Source organism: Crocuta crocuta, unplaced genomic scaffold (genome assembly GCF_008692635.1).
Source record: "Crocuta crocuta isolate KB4526 unplaced genomic scaffold, BGI_CrCroc_1.0 scaffold218, whole genome shotgun sequence".
Lineage (NCBI taxonomy): Eukaryota > Metazoa > Chordata > Mammalia > Carnivora > Hyaenidae > Crocuta > Crocuta crocuta.
Window position 1 is genome coordinate 2,134,406 of NW_027533170.1, and position 22,703 is coordinate 2,157,108.

At 35.0% G+C, this 22,703-nt stretch overlaps 1 protein-coding gene across 2 annotated transcripts in view; it reads left to right on the forward strand.

Moving 5' to 3' along the window:
• The window catches only part of DTWD2 (DTW motif tRNA-uridine aminocarboxypropyltransferase 2), a 167,065-nt gene that overhangs the window by 85,908 nt on the left and 58,454 nt on the right, over window positions 1-22,703 (forward strand). For both annotated transcript variants that reach the window (XM_077746283.1, XM_077746284.1), the window contains 3 exons: window positions 1,865-1,955; window positions 8,828-8,922; window positions 11,111-11,303. In XM_077746283.1, coding sequence (XP_077602409.1) covers window positions 1,865-1,955; window positions 8,828-8,922; window positions 11,111-11,303 — 379 coding nt within the window. The remainder of the gene's footprint in view (window positions 1-1,864; window positions 1,956-8,827; window positions 8,923-11,110; window positions 11,304-22,703) is intronic.

Below are 22,703 nucleotides of genomic sequence, written 5' to 3' on the forward strand. Positions count from 1 at the left end.
AGTATCTCAAGTGTCATGCTGAGGACTTTTTTATCACTATATGTGTGATAAGCTAAAGATGTTATATTTAGGGTTTATTTTACCTAGTGTTGTAATTCCCACAGAAATTTGTAGCTTCTGCCCAGGTTGTTTCCTTGACTGGATTTTACAGTTTTTTGACTTTACTGATAGGTGGATGTTTCTTATATAGGATTTTTTTTTTTTTTTGCATTCTTTCATAGTCTAAGTGTCATATGACTTACAAATATTTAAGGTGATATCCATTTAAATTCTGAATTTTTAAATTGCCATTATCTGATACTAAATTACATCTTATAAAAGAATTTTACTGACATCTGATTGTACATTTCAGTCATATAGGGTTTCCTATAAAAAGTCAGAAACTTAAAATTTTAGAATTTGAATGTATTTCATCCTCTTCATCTTTCTGCTCAGTGAGAAGTCTTTTCTAATTGCAGCCTTTGCCCTCTTTATCAGCATACCTAGTTCCATCAACCATCTTTGCTCCTCTCTGTATTTACGTGTATTTACTCTTCTTGTGACCCCCAAAAGATGCTCTCTATCCCTATAACTCTGCTCCCATTCCTAAGAGGAAATCCATCGTAGGGCAGAATAGTCATACTGAATCGTGTCAGACATCACTGGAAAGTGAGTATATTGGTTTTCCTTGGGTTGACCATCCATTCTAGGTTCCATGGTGGAGAGGGGAGGTGTGGTTGGTCATGTTGTACAAGATGTTTCTCCATCTGAGGTCTCAGCTAGATAATTTCTTCAGCAGGAGCATAGGTTTGACACTTTCTAACAGAATGAGGTGCTAGATTTAATTGAACGAATTTACTCACACTCTATGGTTTATTAATGTAATCATTTCTTACCTCAGGCTATAACTCTACATACAGTTTTGTAGTAGTGATAGTGTACTGTTGTGAATTTCTTTTAATATAACACTCCCTTGTGTACTGTTGTAATGGTATGTAACATCTGCCCTGCAAGAGTGATCTGTCAGGAAAATTTACTCCCATGATATACTGTATCTGGCCGTTTGATGAATTTCATATTGTAAACACACACATCAAATACAGGATTTAATGGTAAAAAATCCATGTATATTCCTGTAGTACATTCCTGACACACAAGAAACTGACCTTTGGTTGCTCTTAGGGATGAGAATCCCCTAGGTTGGAGGACTGAGATGGAAATAAATACTTTTATTCCATTTGAATTTTGTAATGAGTCTAAGTGTTAATAAAACAATAGTAAAGCACTAAGAGGTAAGTAAAAACAAAAATGACAAAGCAAACCATAAAAATAAATAAATGGATAAAGAAGACATTCTGTGGATATAATTCTAGCTAAATGTAATCTGGTAGCCCATTTGGCTTTTTTCTTACAATGGGTAAGCTCTTTGTGTTGGTTGATGGCAAGTTTGATTAGAACTCTTTCCTAGGTGGTAATTATATTCCTATATTTTATCATCATATTGTTCCCTCAGATGATTTAGAAGAGTTGCCAGGTTTCTCTTTGACATCAGATGTATTCTTGATTTGGAATGCAAGTTAGAAGGGTTGCTTCATGAATAGAAAGACCATGTTTGTGGATTATAAGTATTCTTCACTAATAACTCAGGCCAGATATTTTGAGTTACTTTGATTTATATGGATGGTAAAGAATTTATTTGAATCTGTTTCCAAATTCTCATATCTGAAGTCTAATTGATTAAATTCATTCTTGGTGTTTTGTTTTAAAAGAACGCAGCTTTAGCAAATCTCTTTACATAGAGAAGGGATTATGTTCAAGCTTTGGCTTATTGTTTTATCATTGTACCTAAGTATTTACAGGTTTTCTTTTTCTATCTGCCCTTTAGCCGGCCTCAGAAAGTATGTTTGTGTCCATTTCTACCATTGCATCCTCTGCATATTTCTACTCATTTGTACATAATTCAGCATCCAGCAGAGGTAAGCTTTTATAAAATACATAATTTCCAATAGAATATTAGTACATAAGAGAAAACACACTGATGAATATTCTCATACTTCCCAGCTCTTTTAACATTTTTGAAAATAAATTGATTAGAAATGCTTTGTATTTGGGAAAAAGAGTTTCTCTTATATATTATATAATAGTATAGTGTCATATGTTTTAGAGACAGATAAAAATAGTTATTTCATAAAACAGTATTATTTCATAAAAACTGTAATTGAATAGCATAGAAATTTAGAACTCCAACAGTTTTGTGTGAAGAAAAAATGAAGAAAAAATGAGATTTTTGTGAGTGAAGAACTAAGAAAATCATTGCTTTTTAAATTTTGATCATAGCTTATATTTCTTGATGTTTCTTGATAAAGTAGAAATAACTATTAGCATTTTAGTGCTAGAAAATGAACATATAAATTAATGTTTTATTTCTTTACATGAATAGAACAAATATGTATATATTATAGTACATATGTAGTGTATAAACACTTTTTAATTAATACTTTCCTATATACATGAGAACTATGTGGGTGCTGTTGTTTGTAACTCTCGATTAGCTGCAGTAATGAAGAAGGGATGGAAGGATTTGATTGATAACCATAAATGAGAATCATTATAAAACTAGTTGATGCATAGTACAAAATGGGTTTAGATTAACTGAAGTTAAAATTCTTCTAGCATTTAGGAACTCAGGATATCATTTACTGAATCAGACTTTTTAAGAAGGGATTTTTTTTCCTTAAATTTCTGAAGCATATGCTACTTTAAATCTTTAATAAAAGCTTAAAGATATCAGTCTTATTCCTTTTCCAGGTGATGAAAACACTTATTCTTTTATTGCAAAATGTTAAATATTCCATTTATTGGACAGCCTTGTTTTCAGTGTTAATAACAACATACTTTTGTCAGGATTTGAACAGTTTGGTCAGTAGCATTATTTTGCTGTAATTAATTATTTACTTTTACAAAAGTTTTTATTTTTTATTTTGAGAGAGAGAGAGACAGAGAGAAAATCCGAGGCAGACTTTGAGCTGTCAGCATAGAGCCCGCTGTGGGGCTCAGTCTCATGAACCGTGAGATCATGACCTGATCCGAAATCAAGAGTTGGACACTTAACTGATGGAGACACCCAGGAGCCCCATTGTGCTGCATTTAAACCTGCAACACTCTGCAACTCAACTTTATTAAAAAAAATGAGTTTATTGGCAATAACAGTTTTGGATAAAACTTGACTTTTGATGGTAAATGTTTTTTTCATTCTGTAGTATACATAGTATAGTGTCGTTTCATTATTTTGTGGTTCTAGACCTAATATGGCATTTAAAATGTAGGTTTTCATTGATGTGTGGCAATTTTAATGTTTTCAAAGGCATCCACATCAGTAAGAAAGAGAAACTTTCATTATTTGATACAACATTATACTACAGAAAGCCGTAAAGACTCCACCCAAAAATTATAAGAACTAATAAATGGATTCAGTGAAGTTGCATGATACAAAATTAATATATAGAAATCTGTTATGTTTCTATACATTAACAATGAAGTATCAGAAAGATAAACAAAGAAAACAATTTCAATTACAATTGCACCAAAAAGAGCAGAATACCTAGCAACAAATTTAACCAAGGAGGTGAAAGACCTTTAGTATGAAAACTATTAAGATGTTGATGAAGGAAATTGAAGAGGACACAAACAAATGAAAGATATACCATGCTCATGGATTGGAAGAATTAATATTGTTAAAATGTCTGTAATGTCCAAAGCATTCTACTGATTCAGTGTAATACTTTTTAAAATACCAGTAGGGGTGCCTGGGTGGCTCAGTTGGTTAAGTGTCTGACTGTTGATTTTGGTCCAGGTTATGATCTCACAGTCATGAGACTGAGCCTCACATCAAGCTCTGTGCTGGGCATGGAGCCTGTTTAAGATTCTCTCTTTGCCTCTCCCCTGCTCTTGTATACATTCTATAAAAAAAATAAATAAAATAAGATAAACACCAATAGCATTTTTATAGAACCTGAGCAAATAATCCTAACGTTTTTATATCACCACGAACTGCCCCAAATAGGTAAAGCAATTTTGAGAAAGAAGAACAAAGGTGGAGGTATCACAATCATACTTTTTATGATATACTCCAAAGCTATAGTAATCAAAACAGTGTGGCACTGGCACAAAAACAGAACAGACACATATATCAATAGAACAGGATAGAGAGCCCAGAAGGAACCCCACCCTTACATGGTCAGTTAATCTGAGGCAAGAATATGTAGTGGGGAAAAGATAGTCTCTTCTACTAGTGGTGTTGGAAAAACTGGAACAGCTACATGCAAAACAGTGAAATTGGACCACTTTCTTATGCCATAGACAGAAATAAACCCCAAATGGTTTAAAGTCCTAAGTGTGAGACCTGAAACCATGAAACTCCAGAAAAAACACATAGACAGTAAAGTCTTGGACATTGGCCTTAACAACATTTTTATGCATATGTCTCCTCAAACAAGGGACACAAAATAAAAAATATAGTGTAGAAAATAGTGTTAGTAATACACCAAAATTAAAGGTTTCTGCACAGTCAAGGATACCGTCAACAAAATGAAAATGCAGTGTAGTGAATATGAAAAGGCATTTGCAAATGATAAATCAGATAAAGGGTTAATACCCAAAATATATATAGAACTTACACAACTCAACATCCAAAAGCAAATAATCCAATTAAAAATGGGCATTGAACCTGGACAGACATTTTTCCAAGAAAGGAATACATATGGCCAACACACAAAAAGATGTTCAACATCACTTATCAGGGAAATGCAAAGCAAAATCACAATGAGATATCACCCCATACCTGTCCGAATGACTATCAAGAAGACAAGAAATAATGTGGTGAGAATGTGAAGAAAAAGGATGCCTTATGCACTTTTGGTGGCAATGTAAATTGGTACATCCACTATGAAAAATATGGAGGTTCCTCAAAATATTAAAAATAGAGAGGCACCTGGGTAGCTCAGTTGGCTAAGTGGTCAACTCAATCTCAGCTCAAGTCATGATCTCCTGGTTTGTGGAATTGAGTCTCACATCAGACTCCACACTGACAATGTGGAATCTGCTTGGGATTTGCTCTCTCCCTCTCTCTCTGTCCCTTCTCATCTTGTGTGCACTGTCTCTGCCTCATCAAAAATAAATAAACATTAAAAAAAATTAAAAATAGAAAATACCATATGACCAATAATTCCATCTGTGGGTATTTACCCACAGAAAATGAAAACACTAATTTGAATAACTATACGCAGCTCTATATTTATTGAAGTATTATTTACAATAGCCAAGATATGGAAGCAACCTAAATGTCCATCAATAGATGAATGGATAAAGAAGGGGTAGTATACACACACATACACACACACACACACACTGGAATATGATTCAACTATAAAATAAGAATGAGGTCTTGCTCTTTGTGACAACATGGGTAGACCTGGAAAGTATATTATACTAAGTGTAATAAGTCTGGCAGAGAAAGACAAATACTGTATGATTTCACTTATACACGGAGTCTAAAAAACAAAACAAATGAACAAATAAAGAACATAAACAGACTCATAAATACAGAGAACAAACTGGTGGTTGCCAGAGGACAGGGCTGTAGGGGAATGGGTGAAATAGGTAAATGGGATTAAGAGGTACACATTTCCAGTTATAAAGCAAATAAGTCAGGGGGATGAAAAGTGTAGCATAGGGAATATAGTTATTAATATCATAATGTACGGTGACAGATGGTAACTACATATATTGTGAGCATCGTGTAATGTATAGAATTGTCAATTTGCTGTATTGTATACCTGAAGCTAATATAACATTGTGTGTCAACTGTACTTCAATAGTAAATATTAAAATAAGAAGTGAAAGTTCAGTAAAGTAGGTGTTTTCATTCATTCATTTGATTTGTGGCAATTTCAGTACTTTCAAATATTTTATTCCTTCCTTCCTTCATTCCTTCATTTATTCATTCTTCCTCTCCTTCTTTGCTTCCTTCCCTTCTTCCTTTTTTTCATGGTTAGTTCATAGTGTAGGTGATCCATCTACAGTTGTGTGTGTTTTATAGTTATATGCAAATACATCCATATTATTTTTCCTGATCAAGGAGCTTTCAGTTTTAATCTGACTCAATAATACTGAAATGCCTTGTGCTTAATTAATCTCAGCACACTTTTTTTAAAAAATAAAAAAGTATTCAAATTTGATGACTTCCCCTTAAAAGTGATTAAGACTACTTGGGTAGGCTTTAGGAGGGGGGCTGTGGAAAAAGAAGATTTGGTGGAGTGGATAATACGGAGGTGATATGATAGAGCATTTCAAAGAGTAGGTGTATGTATGTGGAAAGTTACTTAAGGATAAAATAAAACCATTACCTCAAAAGTAACAAAAATATTTACAAGGAAGACATGTTCATGAAACCACATGGCCTTTTGTGAACACTGTATATGTAGCCATAGTGATGTAATCACTGTTTATTGATCTAACTAAAAATATTAGATGATACAAGAGTAAGGAGTCATGGAAGAAAGGTAAATCCTCATTCATTCTAAGAGACTATAGCGACACAGTGCATTAATTAAGAGTAAGGGCTCAGGAGCCAGATTGCTTGAGTTTAAAGCCTTAATAGCTCTGTAAATTGTAGCCCCGGGCAAGTTAATTAACCTCTCTGTGCTTTAGCTTCATCATTAGTAAAATGGACATGATACAAGATATACTTCTCTATTGGTTTATTGTGAGCATTAAATGAATCAGTCTGTCCATCCATCTGTAATGTATTTAGAATTATGTATGTTAAAGTCAGCTATGATGATAATAAATGGTAGTTTGTAGATAATATTTAAACTTGATAAATCAAAAATTAGTAAGACACACATATAGAAATATGGAGATAACTACCAAAAGAAATGGCTTAAAGAGTTAAAGCGATTGCCTCTGGGAAGTGGAATTGGGGAGTGTATCCGGGAACATTATGGATCTTTTGGCACTATTTAAATTGACATTTATCTGTATGTTGATAGAAGTTTGGAAAGTGGTTTAAGAGTGTGTCATAATCTGAGGGGCTGTAAGGAAGGAAGAAGACAGTACAACAGGACGGAAGGTGGCCCAGAGCTCTCCCCCACCCCACCCCTCGTCCTAGGAGCTGCTCCACCTGGTTTCAGGCTCCCTCACAGCTCTGGCTTGCTTGCTGCATTTTCTTTTTAGTTACAGTCCCAGCAAATTCTGACTCTCCTATTTTGCCAACTTTTTGGTAGATGAATTCAACTGCTCTCAGCTTCTCTAGATTTACCGTTTTGTGTGGTTTTAATCAACACTTCAGAGACCTAAGGGCAAAAGAAATTGACACAAAAATGTCCCTGAAGGGTGTATGTGTATGTGAGTGTTTGATGAATACTGTTACTAACCATACTTTTTGTTTCTGTTAGAAACATAAGTCATGTAATTAAAGTTATTTTTAGTTACTTTAGTAAATTCATATATGACATTACTGTTTTGTGTATTAATATCCTCTGTGTATTAATGTGCTTTCATGGTCAAATAATTTACTTTGAGGCTATATTAAGCAGTGTTATATAAATTGATAAAGGTAACAGGGGGCTGTATGTGGGTTAACTGGTTAGAGAGGGGCTCTCTCACTTATTTGATCAGGCTTAACGTTTCTAGATGGGCCAGTGGAGAAGTGCCAGACAGTGACTGACCACTATAGACCTAAGAAACCAGAGGAGGGAGGCTCAGGCAAAATAGTGAATCAGTTGGGTATACTAGGATAAAGGATAGGATTCTTTTTTTTAAAAAATATTATTTATTTTTGAGAGCGAGAGAAAGAGTGCGAGAGAGAGCATGAGCAGGAGAGGGGCGGAGACAGAGGGGGACAGAGGGTCCAAAGCCCGCTCCATGCTGACAGCAGTCAGCCTAGTGTGGGGCTAGAACTCATGAACCGTGCGATCATGACCTGAGCTGAAGTCGGACGCTCAACCGGCTGAGCCACCCACATGCTCCAAAGGATAGGATTCTTGTGACAAAGAGGTGGTTTTCAGTGTTGGAAGCTAGGATGTTGGAAAAAAAACCACTGATAATAGTTAATGGAGTTTATAGGAATGGTCACCAGATTTCCCCACTCTAAAGTTACTATGTTTTTCCTCTGTCCATACTCCTTATTGTTTGGAATTAGGCCATAAATCCAGTCCTCACTCACGTAGGTGGGTAGGAGAGATTAAGTAAGCTCCACCCACTGTACTGTGGAGTACTTATGTTTATTACTTGGAATTCTTCTGTAAGGAAGATTTGTCTCTTCTCTCCTATTTGTTTTGGGTCATAATCCAAATACTTTGCTACTTACTTTGTTACTCCCATTGTTCCATTTTGGTCATTGGGAACTCTTTAAATTAAGATTGGCTTCTGTGTCCCTTTGCTGTGCCCCATTATTTTGTGTTTTTTCAGCACTTTCTTCTTTTCTGGATGTAAAGAGTTAGGCAATTATCTGCAAGTTGACATACTACAAAATATAATTACTACTAAACAATAAATGATTCCATTTAGTTAAACACAAATTTCATTTTTCATAATCTTAACCATTTTTTAGCTTAATGTTATTTGATCAATAAACCTCTGAATGCACCAAAGTAGAAGAAAAATATGTACTTGTATTCTATAATACTGAAAACTCAGAGAAACCAGCTCTTTTTATTCAACTGTGGTCTGCGATAAAAGTCTTGTGAAAGTTATCTATCACGTAATGAATCAGATGTTCATCATGAAAGTTTTAAAAGTGTGTTTGTCTAAGTGCAAATCTATGTTTTGATTAATTTTTTAATTAAAGGAAAGCAAAGTGTTGCGGACCGTTCCCCTTTTAGCAGCATGTCTACCCCAGGACAAGTGTAAAGTCAAGATTGGCCGTCGCTTCAGTGAAGAAAGGTAAATTACCTTTTAGGGCAACTTAGAGTAACCCTTAGCTGCACAGATCTTTAAAAATGGTTTCCTTTACCTTATCCTTCAGACCCAGAACACAGTACATTGGAAGTGGTTAAAAAAAAATTTAAATTCTGCCTTCTCTCTCAAAATAACATAAGACAAATCAAAACATAAGCAAAAAGACCTCAAAAAACATGGGCCACAATTTAATAAAGAGATTAATTATCTCAATTCCATAGTCATATTCGTTGAGCCTTTTAAAGGCTTGTATTTACTGTTTGTTTCATTTTGCGTAAAACTGCCTTCAAGATGGTAGAGTACTTGCATTAGGTTTAGTTCCATTTTTTTCATTTTTTAAATTAACAATTATATGTGATATACATGTATATAAATAAATACATATATATCCGTTTCTAGACCAATAAAGCTTTCCTGAGGCACAGTGATCAGTACTATATTTAGTAGTCTTGTTATAGCATGTCATATTTTTTTAAAGGATAGAATGCCTTCTTCTCTCATATTTAAAATATTCTTTTTGATGAAGCCCAGTATTTTTATAGACAGTAGCCCATTAGTTAATAACTTCACTGACACTTCTATAATGTTCTTGGATCTTATTTCATATTCTATTACATAACCCATTATCATAAAATATGTCTTATATACTATATNTAACTTTGAAAATATATATATATATATATATATTTTTTTTTTTAGGCTTTCCTGCACATTCACAAAGCCTTCACAAATTATTTTATCCTATCTAACACAGTTAAATATATTTACATGCAGAATTTAGTACAGAGATTTCAAAAGAGTAAGTAAGACTTGTACTAGCTCCAAGCTCAGGGAATTGACCAAACTTTTTCACTCCTTTATTATTTTAGGTTCCTTTATTATTTGGCTTCATATTATGAAAATAACATCATGTTAGAGCTTTACAAAATTGTGTTTTCCCTTTTCTGAAGCTATTGTTTAAGAACATTTTCTCATCTAGTATTTTCTCTTACAAACTTTTCATTGCCTTGCCCTCAGAGGTGAGATTTGCTCTGGGCTTCGTGCTGCTGTTGGGAATTTTGCCATTTTGTTGGGAATGGAAGGAGAACCAGAGCTCTTCACACCGGGGAAGTGTCCACATCATTTACATTGTAACACTTGCTTCACACAGAGTCTCTTGATAATGAATTATTGTTTGTTTCTCTATAATTCTTGGGTAAATACAGATATATCCCAACTTGATCCAACTACCAGCTTGGATCTAATTTATTTAATCGCAAAAGTAGTGAGCATTTATAGTGGTAGAAATAGCAACTATCTGGGTCATCCCTGACATTTGGCCATCTAACTCCTACACAGATTTGTTTGTGGATGAGAAACTTGACCCATTTTTAGGGTAGGTCATCCCATTTTGAACCATATTAAGTGCCTCATATAGTACTTATTCAGGAAATTATTATTCACTAATAATTTTTTTTAAACTAAAATTTAGTTTTTAAACTAAAGCCAGTTAAGATTATTGATTTAATATTAATCTAGCAATTGAATGATTAACTTAAGCTTTTGTTAGAGTAGATGATGTAACCATGGAGGAATGGTTAAGAGACCTACTGCTTTTGGTATCCTTTGTGAATGGAATTTAAAAATGCTTGTCTTCAGTTTTTGGCCTCTAGTATACAGGAAAACAGTTGAGTTTTATGTATCAACCCCCAGTGACTTTCTAAATTCATTTGATACTTATTGAAATTGTTCTGTGGCTTCCCTAGAACTTTCTATGGAAATAGCATATCTGCAGATAAGATCATTTTTGACCTTTATGCCTATTACTACTTTTTCTTGTTTTATTGCAATAACTGGGAGTTTTAGTACAATATGTATTAGGAGTGGTGAAAGCCAGCGTTTTTACCTTGATCCCCATCTCAAGGGACGTTGTTAAATATGATACTGGCTGTACATTTTTGTAGATGCCATTTATCAGTTTGAAGAAGATGCCATTAATTATCTTTAATTGACTTTTTACCTTGTTTCCTTCCCTTCGAGGGTGTTTTGTTGCTTGCCGACAGTGACTGCCTCATTCATTATTACATCTCCAGTACCAAAATGCTTTGGTGTGTATTTTTGAAGGAAGCACAGAAAGAAAATAAAACTTTATTCCCCTCACAGTCTACTAATGCTTTTCTTTTAAAATTTTTAGAGATCCTGAACTTTCAACTGTTTGTCGGAAATCTGATACATTGATATTATATCCAGGGGCTGAAGCTGCTAATTTGGAAGAATTTATATTAGATTCTCCTATTTATCCTTCCACAATCATCATCATTGATGGTACATGGAGCCAGGCTAAGGACATTTTCTATAAGAATTCTTTGTTCCGGCTGCCCAAACAGGTAACCTAATATTTTAACGTAGAACAAATGCAATTGTGTAATTTTGTATGTTGTATATGCTTTCTGTGAGGGGTAACACTTACATTTTTATGTATGTGTTTGATAGTATTTATGGGTGTGAATGCATGTATATAGATACATATATGCTTGTGTATGTGTGTTTGATATATATATATATGTAGAAAATTTGAAATTTATTCTTTTTTCTCAATCCTTACCACCAAACTTCACCATAGTTTAAGTCTTTGACTATATTTAGAATATCTCAGATATTTAATCAGTGAGGTCTATGGATTAATTATTTCTGTGTGTATTAATGTTCTTGTTAAGTGTTATGTTTAAATACTTCTGTTTGGTAACTAAATACCTTCTTCTTGTTAGGAATGACTCAGTTTTTATGAAATACTTTTTCATCATTCATTATTTTAACTAGTTTATCCCTCTGTTTGTGGATGATGATACATTTCCTGTATTGAACCATTCTTGTCTTCTTGGAAGGAACTCCGCTTGATCATATATATTATCCTTTTGACATATTGCCAAATCTTAGATTTTATTAAATGGCATTTGGAGTACCTGGGTGGCTCATCAGTTAAACATCTGACTTTGGCTCTCACGGTTCTTAAGTTCAAGCCCCGCATCAGGCTCTGTGCTGATAGCTCAGAGCTTGGAGCCTGCTTCAGATTCTGTGTCTCCTTCTCTCTTTGCTCCTCACCTGCTGATCCTCTGTCTCTCTCTCAAAAATAAATAAACATTAAAAAATTAAAAATAAATAAACAAATAAATGGCATCAAATTATATAATTTGTATTTTTTTGTACTTTTATTAGTAGGTTTGGGTATGAAGATAATTTTAACTTTACCAAATGAATTGGAGAGATTTTAGTATTTTTCTATGACCTAGAATAGTTCGAGTAATATTGGAATGTCTTGCTTCTTAAAAATTAGATTGAACTCATTGGTGAAACCGTCTGATCCTGGTCTTTTTAAAAGTTATAACTTTAAATTCTTCTTTCAATCTCTTAACAGAAATTATTCAAGCTTTTTCCTTCTATTTGGTTCACTTTTTAAATAACTTTTATCTTTTTGGGAGAATTATTTCTTTTCACCTAAGTTAACAAACTGGTTGATATGTACCTGAATGTATTCTTAAATACTTACTTTAATTTAATCTGAGTATGTCCTTTCTCCTTTCTAATCATATACACTCACTTTTTTTTCCCCTTGAGCATACTCAAAAGATGTTTCTACATTTTATTTAGCTTTTAAAAACATTAACCTTTAGATTATTTGAATGGCTATTATACTTTATTTCTTTAATCTGTACTTTTATCTTGATCACTTTCATCTTTTGCAGCTTGTTCTGTTTTTGTAAGATTTTACTATGTACTATGTTCCTCTACTAAGATTAGTGAGTTCCTTCTTTAGTTATAAAAGGAGAGAAGGCTGCCATATTTCTTCTTGTGTAACTTTCATTGTATCCTATAGTTTTGGGTTGTTGTATGTTTGTATTTATAGCATTGATATACTTTGTAATTTGTTTTGATTTCTTTCTACCCATGGATTATCAATGGCTTCTTAATTCTCTGGCGTTATAACATTTTTGTCCCTATTTTATTTTTATTTCTTATTTTGTTAGATTGTGATAAAAGAACATTGCCTGCAATGTTTTGCATTTGTTTATGATTTCTATGTGGGTTAGTACATGGCAAATTTTTGTATCTGTTCTGTGATTATAAAAAATTCACGTTTTAAAATGATGAAAATATTTGCCTTTTTTAAGGCTTGTTATTTGCATTTTTCTTTATACTTTAACTTTTGTCATATATGGGGTGTTTGATACTGAAAAAAGTATATGAAAAGCTTCTGTTCAGTCTTTTAAATGAAGTTATCTCTACTTTTCCCGTAGTTTGTGTATTTATCTGCTCTGTTGTATACATAACAAGACGTGCACTTCATGAAAAAGAATAGATTATAGATTCTAAAAATTATTTTATTCTAAAATAATAATATTTGCTGAGAACATAATCTCACATTCTTTGTAGAGTTCATTCCCTTTGATTAAAATGCAGATATGATTTTTAGATGAGACTCAACTATGCAAAAATAGTTCTAAAAAATAGCTAACTTGTTGAGTGCTGTGAAGGGGCTGGTCCCAATTTCCAAGTGCTTTCCATGCATTAACTTGTTTAAATCTTCCTCAAAGGATTGTTACTGTCTTAGATAACATGTAAGGAAGCTGAGGCGCAGATGTCTTAAGTAGTCTGCTTTAGATCAGAGAACTGTTTCACAGCGAGCTGTGATTTCAACCCATGTAGTTTTGAGCCAAAGACTGTGGTTTTAACCGATGTGGCATGATGCTTATTAAAGGGGAACGTCCATTGAGGGTACTTACCTCGGATAGCTTCTATAGGTGTCTCTGGCGTGTTCCACAAGAACCCATTCCTCAAAGGCATGGTTGCTTTCAGGTTGTGGCACATTTTAGCAAAATCTGTGTCCTTATTACAGTTGGATATTGCCCAACACACAAAGAAAGGTCAATGAAAGTCTTGTATCTGTAAAATGTCTTGGTGAAAATATTTGAAGGGTTTTTCTGCGTGCTTATGCCATGCCTGCGTCTCTCATCTTTCATTTCGTGGTAGCTATGTGAGTCTCGTAGAAATGGACTACAAAGTCACAGTAAAAAGATTAGGAGGTATTTTAAATTTTATCATTTACCAAATGTATTTTCTTCTTTAAATTGAGTAGCAGATAAGGAAATAGGTAAATTAAATAATTTCTTCAGTCCAACTACGCTGTATGTTTTTATCAGTTTTTCCTTTTCTTGCTTTTCCAAACCAGAAGCAAATATAGGTGGATATGTGTTTAACCTCGAAATGGGTATATTACAACCATCAGAGAAAATGCTTAAAAGAAACACTAAATAGACTTGAGTAGATGGAGGAAAATATCAGCGTAAAGTAAAGTGAAAGGCAAATGGTTTTCTGGAAAAGTATGAATCCAATAAAAGCTTCATAAGCTTAGAGTTCTTAGAAATGAATAAGGTGAAGGTGAAAATCTAAAAAAAAAAAAAAAAGGGCCATAGATGTTAAAATTAAGTAACAAAGTTCACAAAAGAGCAAATAACTGTATTTATAAAAATCATAACTTAACCTTTATGTTAGAAGAAGTTCAGAAGTACAGAGAACATCCTGTATTATCCGGAAATAATACAGACATCCCTCAAATGCCCTTAAGTTTAACATTTTGCATTATTTGCCTTATCAGTCTCTCTCTGTGTATTTTGTTCTTTTCTGAGCCCTTTGAGAGTAAAGAATAGATAACCAAATTTATTTTTTGAAATTGAAATGTTGCTAGCGCTAGCAAGAATGTCTTTTCCTAAATATTTTTTTTTGCCCAAAATAAAAAAATAGTAATTTAAAGCCCAACACAATTTATAAAAATGTGTATGTTTTGAGATAGTTTCATCTTAATATACACGGGAAGTATGGGTCATCTTAGGAATAATAATACACGTGGCTTTTTAGAGTGTCATACAGTACCCTGCCCAAATATACGAGTGTGACTTGGTTTGACAAAATATGTTTCTGGAAGTTGCAAAAACCTGTGAAATCTGTACATTTACTCTTCCTAGGAAAAAAAAAAGTTTTATATGTGTACATATACATACGTATACACGGATGGGGCTGACTTTCTAAATTTTTTTTAACATTTATTTATTTTTGAGAGACAGAGAGAGCATGAGCAGGGGAAGGGCAGAGAGAGAGGAAGACACAGAATCCGAAGAAGGCTCCAGGCTCTGAGCTGTCAGCACAGAGCCTTCTGAGCTGTCAGCACGGAGCCTGATGTGGGGCTCGAACTTACGAACCTCAAGATCATGACCTGAGCTGAAGTCGGATACTTAACCGACTGAGCCACCCAGGCACCCCAGGGATTGACTTTTTAAAGTAACTAGACATATCTTTAGATATCTGTCAAATGATATTATAATTGTAGTGATCTTGTAGTAAGTTCTCAACTACCTTCTGTAACACTAAGTTGCTTATTTTTAATAAATTTTCTCATTCTTGAAAAATTTCTCATTCATATGTAATGATTTTTATTTAATAAGTAACTGTTCCCCAGCTTTTATGGAAAAATTTTTTTATTACACAATAGACTTTTCCAGGGGCCCTGCTTTAGTAAGTGAATACACTTATGCTCTAAGTAACATGCATCATTCATGAGTAATTAACAACAGAACTCCAACTCTAACTCAAACGGAAAAGAAAGTATACAGGTCATGTAACAGGGAGGCTCAGAATGGGGAGTTGTGGCTACAGGCTTACCTGGATCTGGTTCTCAAGAAGCTCTCTGTTTTGGAGGTTTGCTTCCTTTTGTGTTGGCTTGATTTTCCTTTTAGACAGAATGGACTTCTCCCTGCTACTGAAAGATGTCTGTGGCAAGCAGCAGATTGGTCTCCCCTTGGCTTTATTTTTCTTAACAGAAAGATTATCTCTCTTTCCCAGAGTGGAATCCCCCTCTTGTTGAGGCAGGAGTGAATGGTGGTACCACTGTTGACAGCAGAGCCACATGAATCTGGAAATTTCTCTGAGGACTTGAGATGTTGTTATCAGGACTGTTTAAAAGCATGGATGGGGCAGACCAAAAAACTTATAGATAACCAGACCATTATTCATCAGTTGTTTCCTTGTAAAAGCAGGTTTGTTTATACATTTTTTGGTTCATTCATAGTACTGTAGAGAAATAGTTTCATAATTTTCTCTTGTGGTCTTATTCACCAAGTAGAAAACAAAAATGTAAAATGTAAAACGAAAATTCAGTTCTTGCCTAAGTTTCCCAAACCTATGAATAATGTAAGTTGATTAGATTTTATTTCTAAATGTAATTTGTCAATTTTTTTTTTATCACCCCATCAGTACACTTGTATCCACATACCTGCTTTTTGGATAAACTTGTCTTTGTGGTTACTCTTAGTTTAGTTGATCTGTTTAGTTTCTGTAGTAGTATAAAATTTTTGCTGTAAATACATAAGAAAACATGGCAGAAAGAAAAATAAATAGAATGAAAATCCAAAGTATTGCTTTCTTTACAGAAAAAATATATAGTTTTTTTCCCCAAATAAAATAACCATATGTAAACTTCAGACTTACCTATTTGAGGAATGAAGAATTGCAATACCCTGCCATTAAATTGGCCTCTTTTTAATCCATGTTTCTTTTATACCCAGACCACTTGGCAGTGAATCTCTTCCCTCAGCGGAATTTTACACAGGACATTCTTGACATTGACTAGGAATAAATCCTAGGTGAACATGGAAATGTTTGTGGAGGCTCCCAGCCTTCTTCATAAACTTATTTCCAGTGAGTTATTTGCATATTCTTGCTCTCCTGCCTTAAAACTTCCACTAAAGCTGAATTTCTCATTTGATAAGCAGAGCACTGTTGGGACCACTCAGGGACTAAAACATCTTCATGAAAACTGTTTCTTGTGTCTACACAGACCTATTATAGACTAGTTTATGTACATGTCTAAACTGTTGCCAAATTCAGTCATCATTATCCTGTTATTGTTTTATTGAGATATAGTTGATAATGTAACATCATATTAGTTTCAGCTGTATGACATAATGTTTTGATATTTGTATTTATTGTAAAATGATCTAAATCTAGTTAACATCTGTCAACAAATAGTTATAATTTTTTTTCTTGTGATGAGAACTTTTAAGATGTATTCTCTTAGCAACTTTCAAGTGCACAGTACGGTATTATTAAGTGTAGCTGCCATCACCATGACTTACTTATTTCATAACTGGAAGTTTGTACCTTTTGACCCCATTCACCCATTTCATCTCCCCTCCACCCTTCACCTGTGGTAACCCAGGATCTGTTCTCTGTGTCTGGGAGCTCATTTTTAAAAAATTAATTTATTTCAGAATGCACACATAAGTGAAGTTATATGGTGATTGTCTTTATTTGTCTGACTGATTTCACGTAGCCTAATGCCCTCAAGGTCCATCCATGTTGTTGCAAGTGATAAGATTTTATTAAAAAATCTTTCCTTTAATGTTTATTTTTGAGAGAGAGGGAGAAAGAGTGTGAGCAGGAGAGGGGCAGAGAGAGAGAGGGAGACATAGAATCCACAGCAGGCTCCACGCTGTCAGCACAGAGCCTGAGAAGGGGCTCGAATGTGCAAACCACAAGATCATGACCTGAGCTGAAGCCGGACACTTACCGACTGATCTACCCAGGTGCCTTACAATTTCCTTTTTTGAATGGCTGAATAATATAATATCCATTGTGTGTGTGTGTGTGTGTATGTGTGTGTATGTATGTGCATGTGTATGCATACGTACCATATTTTCTTTATGCATTTATCCATCTGGGAACACTTAGGTTGTTTCCATATCATGGTTATTGTAAGTAAGACTGCAAGGAACATGAGGGTGCAGATACCTTTAAAGTTTAGTGTCTTTGTTTTCTTCAGATTATCTTAAAAATATTTTTAAGCTTATTTATTTATTTTAAGAGAAACAGAGACAGCACGAGTGAGAGAGGGGCAGAGAGATATGGAGAGACAGAGCCCAAGCAGGCTCCATACTGTCAGCAGAGTCTGACATGGGGCTTGAACTCATGAAACCCTGAGATCATGACCTGAGCTGAAACCAAGAGTCCGGTGCTCAATCAACAGAGCCACTTAGGGACCCCTTCAGATGATCTTTTTAATTTTATCCAATATTCAGTTCTTTTACTTCTATCACCAGCACCAGCATTGGGAGTTGGCTTACTTTTTAATACCCTGTTTCTTTCCAAAAGAAACAATTTTTTGTAATATGTAAAAGATTCTGGAAAACTAGGGCAGATGCTGTTTCAGTCTGTGACTCCCTCTCTCTGACCCTCCCCTGCTCATGCTGTCTCTCTCTCTCTCTCTCCTAGAAATAAAAAAATAAAAAAAAACATTAAAAAAGAAAAAACTAGGGCAGATGACAGTTTCCTTGAGATCTAGATTCTGAATAACCTGTTTTACTTACTGTTTGTTAAGTGACGTTTGTACTGTATCTTCCAATAAATAGGCTTTAAGTTAGTGCCACATTTCATGTCATGAAACTGCAGTATCCTTGGGGCATAGTAAGAAGAATTGGGGCATAGTAAGAAGAGTTGAATGTTAAATGCAGAATGCCAGAGGTTTATTATGTCAGTGATTAACTTTTTGGATAATTCATAATTTTGCATATCATTCATAATTTTGGTGACAGACTATGTCCATACCTCTGGGTCTCTTCTGGCTTGTGCCTTCTATTTACATACAGAACTTGAGTTAACATGCTTCTATTGGTCGTGTGATTCCAGGTAATAGAACGTGAATTCTGAGGAACCGTGATCTTGCTATATGTGAAAGGATAATTTAAAGAAAATTATCAGAGGGGCTCCTGGGTAGCTTAGTCGGTTAAGTGTCTGACTTGATTTCAGCTCAGGTCATGATCACATCGTTCGTGAGTTTGAGCTCTATATTGGGCTCTGCGCTGACAACGTGGAGCCTGCTTGGGATTCCCCAGGGTGGCTTAGCCAGTAGAACATGCAAGTCTTGATCTTGGGGTCCTGAGTTTAAGCCCCATGTTGGGCCTACAGCTTACTTAAAAAAAGAAAAAAAAAAAAAGAAATCTCTATATGAAATTCCTTGCCTCCCTCCTTCCATCTGTTCCTCATTAAGTTCTTAATGGTGAACATACTTGTCTTCCTGGAAGAAATTCTCAAAGCCCTTGGCAGCCAATAATGTAAAGTTTGAGCCGGGAGAAATCTTAAAGATTTGCAAATCTTTAAGTGTTTCAGAAAGGAGGAAGCTAAAAGCCAGTCAACAAAGGACCCTTTGGAAATTGCGGCTAGTTATGGGGAAGAATCAGGCGTGTACTCTGCTTCTCCTGCATTCTAACTCGGCATATCAGGCTAGCCCTCGAATATGCTAATTAAGAAAAATTTGGATTGCATTTATTGTAAAATTAACCCAAATTTATGCTTTTATGTCACAGATCATTTTGTCTGACTTGGTGCCTAATTAAACTGAAGACCTTGTAGTTCTCAGGTAAAATCAGTCAGGTAGAGGTGTATAGTAGCGGGGAGTGCAGGGGTGCGCTCCAGCTTCCTCGTCAGAGTGTGCTTCATGGGCCAGCAGCACAGGCATCAGTGGGGTTTGCTGGAAATGCACAATGTAAGTTCTCACTTGCGAATGACTCAGCATCTGCATTTCAGCAAGATAGCAAGATACGCAGGTAATTCTTGCACACATTTAAGTTTGAGAAGTGCCGCTGTACTAGGTATTTTTCCACTGAGATATAACTCACGACCTTAAAACTTAGCCCTTTAAAGTGTACAATTCAGCGGATGTTAGTGTACCTACAAAGTTGCATGCCTGTCACCAGTATCATACTCCACAGTGTTTTCAGATTCTGTACTTCCTTCCCCCCCACAAGCTCTGTATCCATTAGCAGCCACTTTCCTGCTTCACCCTTTCCCAAATGCAGGCAACTCACTGCTCTCTTTGTTGTCTCCGTAGATTTGCTTACTAGGGTATTTTCTGTGGATGGAATTGGATGTTTCCAAGTTGATCCTTGTTGTAGCACATGTCAGTGCCACACTCCTTCTTCTGGCCGAATAACATGCCAGTATGTGCACATGCCACATTTTGTCATTAATCCGTTAGTGGACGTTTGGTTTGTTGCCACTTTTCATCTCTTCAGGATGATGCAATTATAAGTATTTGTCTATAGGTTTGCCGTTCTTTTGGGTATACACCAAGGAGTGGAATTGTTGGGCCACTTAGTAACTCTGTTCTTGACTTTTTTGGGAACTGGCAAACTGTTTTCCAAGGCAGATGCACTGTTTTACGTTTTCTTTAGCAATGTATGAATGACACAATTTCTCCATAATCTGGCTGACCCTGGTTATGTCGTTTTTAAGAAAGTTTTTGTTTCCCTAGTAACTAGTGATGTTGAGCATATCTATGTATGTGCAAACTGATGAATGTGAAACAGGCTCCGAGCCCTGAGCTGTCAGCACAGAGCCCATTGTGGGGCATGAACTCATGAACCATGAGATCATGACCTGAGCTGAAGTCAGATGCTTAACTGACTGAGCCACTCAGGTGCCCCCATTTTTCTTATTTTAAATTAGACTTACATACATAATCTTTTACATATATTTATGTACCTTTCTTATGAGAGATTAAAAATAGTCACACACAATTACTCATATCTGGGTGTCATTTTCATTTAACAGGTGTTGAATGTCAGTGAGATACTGAAAAATTTTATTATGGTCTACATGTTGTTGATATCTTTTGGACATATGACTCATTAAATCCATGAAAAGATATAATTTCCTGAATCAAATAGTCTGCCTTTGAAGTAGGAGAGGGAAAACTGATGATTCCTGATATGTGTGGTAAGACAGGGCTTATTAACTATTGCAGCAAATCAGCATTTCAGGCAATAGTTAATAATCTCCCTTGCCTTCCTTCTATGCTTCCAGATAGCCCCCTAACTGCATTTCCCTCTTGCACCTTTTTAGAATTGAAAGTATCTTGTGTTTCTTTCTGGGTTTTGTTGTTGTTGTTGTTGTTGTGCTCATATACAGTAGAACTGTATAGTTACTTAGTGTCACGGTATAGTTACTTCTAGTGAAGAGTCACTTCCGAGACCCGTGCACCATTCAGACATCCTGTAACTGATGTATCAGTGCTGTGAGCTCTGTAAGCCCTGAGTATGCAGAAACAGGAACATATTCACAGACTATCTTTTCCCAAGGCCGGAGATTCTGAGCTCTAAGTTCCATACATAAGGCTTATAACAAGGGAATTCCCAAAGATGGTGATAATTGTCAGCCAACAGTATTGCATCATAGCAGCCTGAGCTGACTGAGACACCTCTCTGTCAGTTAACTTGGAGAAATGCCGTTATGAAAGGAAAACAGGAATGTAAAATATATTATTACACTGTCATCCAGAAAAGCTTTTTCACCTTTTCACTGAAGTAGTTCTACTTTGTTTTTTCTTTTGTTACCTGTGCTTTTGATTTCATATGCAAAAAGTTATTGTCTAATGTCATGAAGCTGTTTTCTTGTTTTCTTCTAAGGGATTTTTAGTTTTAGCTCTTATTCAGGTCTCGAATCCATTCTGATTTAATCTTTGTATATGGTGTCAAATAAGGGTCCATGTGGGTCCACAGTTTTTCCAGTTTCATTTGTTGAAGAGACTGCCCGTTCCTCATCTCTTGATCATCTCTATCTCATTGTTTTATGTCATCTTTAAATCATTTTTTCTCATGCATACTTTATTTTTTTCTTCAGTTTCATTTCTGCTTTTTAGAGTACAGTACTGTTTTAATTCTTTTCTTATAATAGTTTTAGTATTTTTTCTTCTATCTTTTTCTTTTATCTTACCTATTATTTTATAAAGTTAATGTTTACTTTCCTTGAAAGGACAGAAAAGTTGTAGTCTAAATTTTTTTCCCTCTGAAATAAATCTTTTGATGTGTTCTCTTTGTCAACTGTTTATATGTTCGTTCATTTATTCACATATTCATTCATTCACTAACTTATTTGTGCCACACCTATCTCTTGAATGCTCTCTATTACTGCTCTGATTGTTCTCTGTTTTATCGGTGCACTAGAATAAACCTGATCTCTGTCTTTGTGGAACTTGCAGTTTATAGACAGTGACATCAATTTATTAGGTAACCACAAACAATGATAATTGTGGTCTTCCTGCCTGTGCCCCACACTGTAGGGTTTATAGTGGGCTTGAATGTTTTACAGCTTACTTTGCTTGAGATATGGACATTCTTGTCAGGGCCTTCTCTTGAGATAAACATGGTACAAACAGTCTTAATGTACCTAGGAGCTTTGTCTTAAGACTTGGGTCATGGCTTTGGGGATTAAGAAAAAACTGAAGCAGGGGTGCCTGGGTGGCTCAGTCGGTTAAGCGTTCGACTTGGGCTCAGGTCATTATTATCTCGCCATTCGTGAGTTCGAGCCCTGCATTGGGCTCTGTGCTGACTGCTGAGAGCCTGGAGCCTACTTCAGATTCTGTGTGTCCCTCTTTCTCTGTCCCTCCCCTGCGAGCGCTCTGTCTCGCTCTGTCTCTCTTAGAAAACTTTTTATTTAAAATGAATATATGATGAGAATCCATTGAAGAATATATGAAGTATTTTATTTTGCATTAATGGAGAAACATTGTCTAGGGTTACCTGAAAACTGAAAAATCACAGGTTATATGAAATCTTCGATACTTATAGTTGTAAACACAATGGGTACATTTTCCTTATGAATTCATACATTAACAGTGAGATTTATGTTTTATTAGGAATGGCAAAATGATTTACTAGGAATGGCATTTGCAAAATGGCAAA